Source organism: Populus alba, chromosome 4, assembly GCF_005239225.2.
Source record: "Populus alba chromosome 4, ASM523922v2, whole genome shotgun sequence".
In the NCBI taxonomy this organism is placed as follows: Eukaryota; Viridiplantae; Streptophyta; class Magnoliopsida; order Malpighiales; family Salicaceae; genus Populus; species Populus alba.
The window spans coordinates 5154825-5165501 of NC_133287.1; the positions used below are offsets into that span (position 1 = coordinate 5154825).

General features: G+C 30.3%; 1 protein-coding gene across 1 annotated transcript; it reads right to left on the minus strand.

Moving 5' to 3' along the window:
* Window positions 1–6176: 6176 nt before the first annotated feature.
* LOC118062567 (senescence-specific cysteine protease SAG12-like) lies at window positions 6177–8696 on the minus strand. The gene is made up of 2 exons (XM_035076370.2): window positions 8088–8696; window positions 6177–6957 (listed from the first exon to the last, which is right to left on the minus strand). Exons 1-2 carry the CDS (start codon window positions 8512–8514, stop codon window positions 6365–6367), a joined length of 1020 nt encoding a protein of 339 aa, XP_034932261.1. The 5' UTR covers window positions 8515–8696; the 3' UTR covers window positions 6177–6364.
* Between the last annotated feature and the right edge of the window lie 1981 nt (window positions 8697–10677).

Below are 10677 nucleotides of genomic sequence, written 5' to 3' on the forward strand. Positions count from 1 at the left end.
AATTATTTTATTTTATTTTATAAAAAATGACCATGATAAACTCGTAACAACACTAATTAGGGTTAAGCAAGCACAAGATATCTTGTTAAATTTACGGCCCAAATCATGTAACTAGAATAACCCGATAAAAAAATTATAAAGTCCTTTTTTCTAAGAAAATATGTTAACTTTTTAAATCTATAACCCGAGTCATTAAACTTGAATCACCTAATCTGAAAAAAATAAAATAATGAAGTTCAATTCTTAATCAATTAAATATCAAAGAATAAAATCGAACAATTTTTTTAATTATACAAGTGGATTTTAAAAAATAAAAATTCAAAGAATAAGGATCATAATTATTATTATTATTATTATTATTATTGAAATATTACTACTACTACTATCATTACAATTATTGCTAGTATTATCATTAATAATACTACTAATAGTAGTAGTCTCGTCGAAATTTCCAACCCTATATGGCAGCCTAATCCTACTAGACTCAACCTTTTCGCTCACCAATCTACTCTTGTTTGCCTACAACTAGTTTGTCTCACAAACCCAAGAGGTTACACATACTCTTTCAACGTTGTAAACAAGCGGAATACACAACGTTGAAAGATTGTGGGTAACCTCTTGAGTTTGTGTCACAAACTAGTTGTGGGTAAACACGAGTGAATCGGTAAGCGAAATGACTGAGCTGTGAAAATAGTAATAATACTAATAGTATTGTTATTACTACTATTATTATTAAATTAATTTTATATTTTTAGGTTTAATAAAAAAATATAACAAAAGAGGTTGAGTCTCACTCGGGTTACGTCGGGTCTCCTAGGTTTCATGTTGACCTGGTGGGTCATTTAGATTTGATTGGGCTAATTACTAGCCCAATTTTTTATTATTTAAAACTTGCCTAAGGCACCAGGTCGCCCGAGTCCCGGGTCAACTTGTCAGACCAGGCCGAGTTTTATATCTTTGACCATTATTACTGTTGTTATTGTTATCACCATCATAATAAACTACCACCACCACCACCACTACTTACATTACTATTATTTTTATTTTTATTAACATCATCATAATCATTGAAAAAAAAATAAAAACCATGAACTTGATTTGAAGGATAAGATTGAAAACTATAAAAACTTTGACAAGCCAAGGAAAACAATAAAAAAAAAAAAAAGAAGAGGGGCTAAATTACTTGATTTGATGGATAAAATTGAAAGTCATAAAAACTTTAACAAAAGAGCAAAGGAAAAAAAAAAGAAGAAGTAAAAGAACCAAATAAAAAATATTATATATACAAATTAGAAATTAAGGGCTAAACCAAAAATAAATAAAACTTTAACAAAAAAAAATTAAAAAAAAATACAAAAATCAAAATTAAAAGGACTACATCTAAAATATCAAAAACAATGAAGATCATAGTGCATTTATGGGGGTAGAAGAGAGAAATGAAGGGTAAAAAAAGCAAAAGGTCACTAGTAATAAATAAGCCATATTTGGATGATATGTGCAACCCATAATAAAAAAGAATATAATGAGGAATAAAATTATATAGCTGAAGCTTATTTTTGATAATCAGAAGTTGCAACATGCGCCAACTAGAGTTTGCAAAGGCTTTTACATGTTGGCGCATGCTGTGCAAGCACTAAAAGCTTTTTCAAATTTAAAAATATTATTTAGGTGCTAAATTATGTTATTAACATTAATCAAATTTACAATTAATAATAATTATAAAAAAAATAGTGGATTACTTTTGACCTCAATTACTTAAAACTCTTGAATTCAAGGACACATTTAATTTTATTGCTTATAAAAAATGAAAATATTGAAATACTCCTTCCCTAACTGTGTTGATATTTTTTTTATCCTTGAAGTTATTTTTAATTTTTTTTATTCATAAAAATATTGAATAGACTAAAACACATCAAGATAAATCTATAATGACTAATGTGCAGTAATATTTTTTTTTTTGGGAAGATCATTGACCCCACTTCACTATTATAGTGAATAGTAGACTATGTCTATGGCCACATGAAAATTCCCTTACCTTTTAGTTGTTTTTCATGTAGAAGTCTTCCTTATTTTTAGTTCAATGAAATTTGTATATTTGAAAAAGAAAAATTTATCCAACACTTGTTAACAGACTCATTTCCCATTTTCCTTATTTTTTACAATATGAAATTGCACCTTCGTTTTTATTTAATAGAAACCATTTATTTATATAAAAAAATACCAATTTATTATTCCCTAGAACCATACGTTTTTATTTAATAGAAACCATTTATTTATATAAAAATATACCAATTTATTATTCCCTAGAACCATACGTTTTTATTTAATAGAAACCATTTATTTATATAAAAATATACCAATTTATTATTCCCTAGAACCACATACATGTTGTTAACTGACGTTTCCCTATTAACAAGAGTTGATTTTGACTTCCTCAAAAAAAAAAAAAAAAAGGAAAAGAAAAATTGATTTTGAGATGAGGAGTTTCATTTGGTGCTCTGTCGGCATTTTATATATGTTTGAATTACTTGTTGCCTTCTGAAGTGAAGCCAAAAGAATTAGAAAATATATTTATATAAATAGTTGGAGGTGAAGAGGAGCCGCCCCATCGCTTTATGACGGCTACTGCCCGATGGGGTTTTCTGACTTCTCTGTTTGACATAAGATTCCAAATATTAATTATACAACAAATGAGGAAAAAAAAGAAGAGCAAAAATTTGGCCTCCACAAATGTTCGATTGTTTTATTGGAAGACTTTCTTTTACGAGGCTATGAGGCCTTGCCTTGTCTTCATCATCCTCATCTACTTCCTTGGTACAGCCATCACTTTTCTATAATGACACTTTTCTTTAAAATAAACAAAGGAAAAAAAGTATTTTATAATATGGTGCTTGTCTAGATTCAGCCCATGTAAAGATCAGGCTACAACAATGAGCTATGTATTTGTTCATATACTATGATATATCACCTACTATATTCCTTATTGAGCTCCAATCACCTCTTGCTTGATTGGTGTCTATATTTTAGTGTAGTGATAGTGGAGGAATTTGCTGCAAGAGTTACTTCACGATATACATGTATTCATATAAAATACAAGATTTGATTAATTTCCAATCAAATTAAGAGTGGAAGACCTTATAATTAGAAGTAGAAAATTAAATTAAATGGCCAACACCATCATTATAAGTTTACTAAAGATTCTAACTTTTTGCGCCCCCCCTAATGTCATAGTTTCTAATCTTTAATGGGTTTTATACATAATTCATCTCTATGCTCTTTGAATTATTTTAATGAAGTACTCTGTTGTTCTGTATTGCTTGTTTGAATCTGTATATGTTAATACAATATTAATTTATAATACGATCCCTCCATCTTGAATACTGACCGTAAGTCTATGAATTTGACCCGATAAATGATTTCCATGTATGATGTATTTCTAAAAAAAATATAATATCTAATTTTAAAATTAAAAATAATTTATTAATTTAAAAAAATTGTTTCTTTTTCCTTCTTCTTCTTGTTTTTTAATTTTGTGAAGGGCTGACTTTTGCCATTTTAAGAGTTGGTTGCTTATGGCGTTTGCACAAATATTAAAAAAAAGGAAAATAATTCGGTTTCGGGGTTGAATAAAATTGATGTTACATATTGATCTTGAATAAAGTTTTGAACAGTAACGATTTCTTCCTTTAATTTAAGTTCAACAAAATTCTTAAGTTCATTTCAAGAAAATCAAAGATATATATTTTTTTCTTTTTACTAAAATTTTAGATTATTTTTATTATATTTATTAAAAATAGATACATCCAACCATATCAAACGCATTGGATATATGTTGAAGTGTCATAAATGTCAAGTCTTTGCAGATAAGATCAATGCACCACTAACATAATATGGTTGTGCTATGAGCATTTGCAATTTGAGAAATTAATGTGATCAGTCCGATCAACCCAAAAAGAAGTAATGGGTATCGATTTATCCTGGTAACAATTGACTGTAGCACATGACAAGGATATGATCAACAAAGGGAAATTGACCTTAACGATAGTCGAATTTGGATGACAATTCGATTATAAGGAAGGTTCGGAATCGACATTTCTATTTTCAAAACTAAGTTAAAGTAAACAAGTGAGCATGGTATCACAATCAGTTGCACGATCAAAGGTCAAAAGAAAAAAAATAATGTCAATGAAAAAGATAGAGATAGTGTTGGGGGGGGGGGGGAGTTCACGTTGATCGCAGAATAAGACCATTACATTGAATAATCCTAAGTTGATCTCTTCCCTGCATTTGGATCCCAAAATAATCCTTTGTTTTTATATATCCCATTATGATTTGGATCATAAGATGATCCTTTTATAGATTTCAAGTTGATCTAGACCCTAAAATGATCCTTTTATAGATCTCAAATTGATCCTTTTATATATAGACCCGAAGTTGATCCTTTTATTTAGATTCCAAATTAATCTCAGTTGATATGATCATTTGTTTTTATAGATCCTAAGATGATCTTAATTCCAATATGATCCTTTCATGAATTCTATATTGATATTTTTTCACATGGATCTAGAGTTGATCCTTTTATTTAAATGGATTCTGAGTTAATACTTGCAATTATATGAATTTCAAATTGATCATATCTCATATGGATCCTAAGTTGATCCCTTTTATTTAAGATCCCAAGTTGATCTCATTTGCATAGATCCTAAGATGATTTTTTTTATTATCTATATTAATCCCAAGCTAAATACATTTATTTTTTAAAATATTATGTGCGATTTTTTTTTTCGTTACAAAACTTACTATATAAATTCAAATAAAAATATTTTTTTTCTTTTTTTGTATAGTAAATATTTTAAAGAGCAGGCAACCATCACAAATCAAATTTTCTAAAATCATAAAAATAGAAAATAACATTCTAAAAAAATTTTCAAATAGAAATAAAAAAAGCTAGTAAAATGTAAATGAAAAAACAAGAACTAGTTTAGTTTTAAAAATAGTAAAGTGCAAAGGAAAAAAAAAAGAAAAAGAAAAAACAAAGTTGTCTTATAAGAGGGAATTTTAAAAATTTAAAAGGTGAAAAAGCTCTCTAGAAAAATTAAAAAAAAATGATAAAAAAAATGAAGAAGGTTCATATAGTATAAATAATCATACACACCTACATCCGGACACAAGAACAATTCAAGAGAAGAGGCCCCGCACAAAAATAAAACACTCTATCAACTGTACCCGCACACACCAAAAGCACTCTCTCAACAAAAAAAAATAAAAAATAAAAGAAAGGAAAGGTGAAAACCTATGACCTCTCCATAAGAGAAAACCACCAAAATAATTAACCCTCACAACTACTACTATATAGTGACAACAGAGGCCACCATTTGCTTGACTGTCGACGACGATAGCTACAGTAGAACCTTCTGCCATGTTCAACACCTCTCATCTCACAACAATTTTTCTTCACACCAAGCATATGAAGATCCTTCAAAGATGTCCTCTCTCCCTTTAAATCCAAGCTCCTCCATCTTGTATAGTTACCCTTTCCTCCACCAGTAATAGTTGCAACAGACATTAAAAAGAAGAAGTAGAAAGATCTAAGGAGATGTGAGAGAAAGAAGAAGAACTGAACTTTAAACAGTACCTCTCCACCCAAACTTGCAAATGACCTCATCACATCGATCCGACGTCAACTAGTCTCCATACCACCAAGCTTGCCTAGGCTTCCTCCGCAACAGTGATTGGTGACGGTGAAAACCAATAGAGAGAGAAGAAAAATAAAAGAGAAGAGGATCGAAGCTTTGATAGGTCAAATCTCCTCTATCGACCAGCGGTGGGTGTCACTACCAGTGTAGGATAGAAAAGGAGACATAACATAATATTTTTTTTATACATATAATTTAATGAATTTACTAAGTAACTAATTTATTAATAAAATATCGATAAAATCTTAACTTGGACTAAAGCTCCACCCCAGCCTTTATGCCTCCACCTATGTTATAATACACTTCCATTAAAGATTAAATTAAATAACTTAATTCCTCTCCTTATTAGTTTTATCAATCCGTCGGATATCCAAAAGATTTACTCTGTAACTCGGATTCTAGTAATAAACCGTTATCCAAGATATCTAGTTTCAAAGTCCTAAAACCAAGTTAAATATGAAGTGTACATAGATATATATATATTAGCAAACCAAATACGTACTTCAGATTTAAATGAAACTATTTATACAATTACATCAATTCATGACTAGGATATAAACAGTGGCAGCAGAATATTTACAAAGTTTCCACACAGTATCTATAATCAAGCACTATATATTATCGATAATTTAGTTTAAAATTAATCACACGGTACCCTTAACGTTTACTCATGCAGTGGGATAAGAAGCATCCATGGCAACACCACAGAGGCCTTCCCTTGCACCGATGCCTCTTTGCATCTTCATATACCCACTTTCTCCCCAACTGGTTCCCCACGAATTCTTCACCAACCAATAATTAGTCCCATCGCTGTTAGTGCCATATCCAATTGCAGTAACCGCGTGGTCTAGGTATGTCCCGCAATCCCCTTTGAAGACACCACTTTTATAAAACTGGAAATCGTATCCACCACCTTCAACGGCAACCGATACTGGCTGTTTGGCCACAGCTTGCAGGAGAGCGTTTTCATTATTCGCCGGCACGTCTTCATACCCAGTTATTTTTGCTTCAATAGATGCTGTCTTCTTGCTTTTGCATGTGCCATCTACTCCTTGGTAGGGGTAAGCAGCTTCACTTGTTAGGCCTCCGTTTCGTAAAATAAATTGGAAAGCATTGTCCATGAGACCACCTCCACAGCCTTGATCCACACCTTCAACATCACAGTCCACAAGCTGTTGCTCTGATAATGATACTAACTTACCTGTCTTAAGCTTTATAATTCCTTCGACTGCTGCCACAGCGGAAAATGCCCAGCAACACCCTACCATTCAACATAAATATAAATCAACGAGCATAATCAAATCAATTTCGAAACTTCCCGTATTTAATTATGGCAATTAAAGAATAGTACTAGGAGTAATTATATATCCCCACTTTATATAAAAAATCACTATTATAAAAAATTTATTTACGCTTAATTAAATAATCATAAATCACTTAATATTTGTTAAAAAGTATTTTCAATATATTTTAACGCTTATTGATTATTCTATATCTCAGAAGCTCAATAAAATAAATTAACGAAACATATTTATCTATTTTTAACATTTATGAATATAAGAAAACAACTAGTTACCAAACACTGTTTTTTACCCCCACGTCACAGCAATACCAAACAAATTTTAGGGCACCTGTTAGCTATTTTTATTTATTATTTTCTAAAATAAACCTCTTTCCAATTATATGTCTTTTACAAAGTAGCTTTGATTAGAAATTTTGGAAGAAAATACAAGAATTAATATTTTGACCACAATATTTTTTGACAAAATGAATATAAACAATTTTGTTAGAACGAAGGGAGTAACATGGGATTTGTGCAGCTTGTCTCTATGAGCTAGATGTGTGCTATCTTGGTCCATTGTCGAGTGAGTTGGTATATGTCCATCAACTTTTTTAATTGTTCAATCAAAAGATTCTGTAAAAAATCCATCAATTTATCTGCTTAACAAAATAACTTTAAGTTTGGAATTTTTTATTAGTTTAAATTCTTAAAAAAATAGTTTTTAGTTTAGGTGTCCATGGTTTAGACAAACTTTATTTCAAAGTTTGAGAATTAATATGAAGATATCATGTGATCATAAAATAATGAAGAAAATAATCCTTTCTAAAGTTTTTTTTTCTTTTCAACTAAATAAAACGAATCATTTTAATATAAAAACATCTTATTTATCAAATACACTTTATTTTGGAGGGAAGACTCTCCCAAATACAGAAGGTTCCAAATTTGAAGTTAGTTTGGTCAAAGGTCAATAGCATACATCAGAAAACTGGAAAATTAATGGATTTTTTCTTACAAAAATACGAAATTTGCACAACCAGAATATCTGGGTTACCAAAATGAAAAACAAATAAACCTCCCATTTATTATGATAAATTATGAAGTATACTTACCACAAGTGCCTTGGTCTTTAACTGGGGTGACTGCTCCGGCTTTTCTCCAATCCATTGAAGTTGGTATGGCACTTAGATTTTCATGTCTAAATGATGAAGACATCAATTTGGATGACTGTTTCTTGTATCCATGATGCATAGCACGAAATTCTTCGTTGGTCAAGTCTGCGAATTTGTTCACACCAAGCTTGTATCCGCGGTCAGAACCGTTGTTAAATGCTTCTATGCGTTCAATGTTTTCCTTAAAAATCAAGTATCGTTTCTCCTTCTCTTTCATGTCTCCATAGACACGTCCATGTTGAACCATCCATTCTTCATGCCTCTTCACCATATATTCCTGCTCATCAAGAGGACGACAAACTATTTTTGTAGCTAAAATAAGGAGAAATGGCAGAAATATATGAATACTGCATTTTTTTGCGGCCATGGTACGTACAAGAGTATATGCGTCTACAGCCTTGTAAGTGAGTGTTTTTCTATTGGCTCTACAAATTGAAAACAGCGCAATGGGGTTTTATAGACACAGTTTTGTCACCAGCTTCCTTCTAGGTGATGCTGGAGGATGTGACTAGCCTTAACTCTACATGGCTTAGAAGACGATTGGTACGGTGGGAAAGGTATCTTGAGTTCAAGCTTCCATGATTTCATTTTTCTTGTACTCTTATATTGAAGTGATCAAATGAAGACATGGGTTGTGCAGCACGGAACTTCGACCTTTGTTGAGAAGGAGTGGACAAAATAATCAATTTGGTCGAAAATATGATATAAAATTAATTGAAAAGACCTTTATGAGATAACAAATTGAAAATACTTCATAGAAAATTTAAAGAAAATCTGTTTGGCACATTTTTCTGTTTTAGATTTGAGAAACCAAAAAAATAATATTTTTTAAAATTAAAAAAAAACCAAAATTATTTTTGTTTGGCTCATTTTTTTTTCCTTACACTTCTTTTTGGGAAAAAAAATATTTTTTATTCTTTACACTTTAAATATTTATCACTCTATACTTGGTCTATTTATGCCATTCATTTTGTTTTTATCTTAATTTTTTTGTAAGTTTTTTCTTTACACTTCTTTTTTTGAAAATTTATGATATAGAGACTAAAAAAATGGTGTTTCACTTTAGCAATTGCAACATTGTCTTATTATTTTACTACGTAAAAATTAGATTGAAATCTTACACGTCTTTAGCAATGCATATGATATTCACTTTATTTTATTGTACGTAAGCATCAACTTTTTAATTCATAGTTATATTTTTTACTCGATGTCTGAAAATACACTTACACATTCATTACTTTGCATTATAAAAAAAAATTTATTCGACTTGCAGTGAAGTGAGTCTAATAGATGCACTAACATGTTTTTGCTTTTATTAGCATAAATAGTTCTCCATTATTTAATTAAATGCATACATAGGCTTTTTTTTATTTATAATTATGATTATTTTTCTTTTGTAAAAGTAAACACGTTAGAAAAGCTTGCATGTTTATTTTTTTGGCTAAAAAATAAATTATTCATCTAGTGAAATTATAACATAAGCTAAATGATGTGGAGAAATCATTGTAGATTAAGAGACATTTCATTGTGAATTGTAATAGTAGATTCACTTTCAATTTCTCATCTTTTTGTGCGAGACGTTTCTTTGGCTTTCCTTTTCTTCCTGGTGAGTGGGTGTCACCCACGCCATTTAGAAGGCGCGTGTGACTCTTCTCGATGGCCAAATCTAGCCAACCATTGTCTCCATGGATGTGTAACCATGCTCTCTTTTATATGGTATGGCACATGTAGATAGATAATGGTTGAATTGCCGCTAGTGATTGATTATTTTTTTTATTCTTTCTTCTCTCTCTCTCCTGACAACTAAAGTTCATAATTGTCCTTTTTATTTATTGTTTGTCAAATCAAACATGTTTATCATACCCAAGTACCTTGACCCAAGAAGCTGGGGTCTAGCATGGTTTGCTAGAACCAAGTCATTTAGGTCTGGAACTATATGCCTAGACCTGGCAACTATGGCAGACCCTCGTGACTGGGTTTGGCAACCATATCTTTTCTTCCAGATTCATTAAGTCTTCCATTCAGGAGGGCTCTATATCTTTTCTTCCTAATAGCGTGCGATGAAATGACGTACTCTTTCATATAGCAATAGATGCTATAAAGTAGGGCAGAAGAAGCACTTAAAAAACTGAATAAACTGTATAATGAAACTAAACACATATAGTTTAGTGTTGTTAAAAAATATATAAAATAATGTTGTTGTTGGTGAAAAATCACAAACAACCACCCATTAAATAAATGTTTTTTTTTTTGCATTGAGTTAGATTAAAAAATATATAAATTTATAAAAAAGACAAAAAAAGGAGAGAGAAAAAAAGAGAGAAGATAGAATTTCTATTGAAGCAATAACAAATTCTTAAACATAAAAAATAAACTATTTCAATAAGAAGATATGATTCGAAATTTTAGATCTAAACTGTTAGATTAGATTTATGTTATGATTTTTTGTTTGTAAATAATTTATGAACTTGGATTTTTGTTTAGGATATTTCAAAAATATTTTAAATATTTTTTTTTTTATAAAAACTTA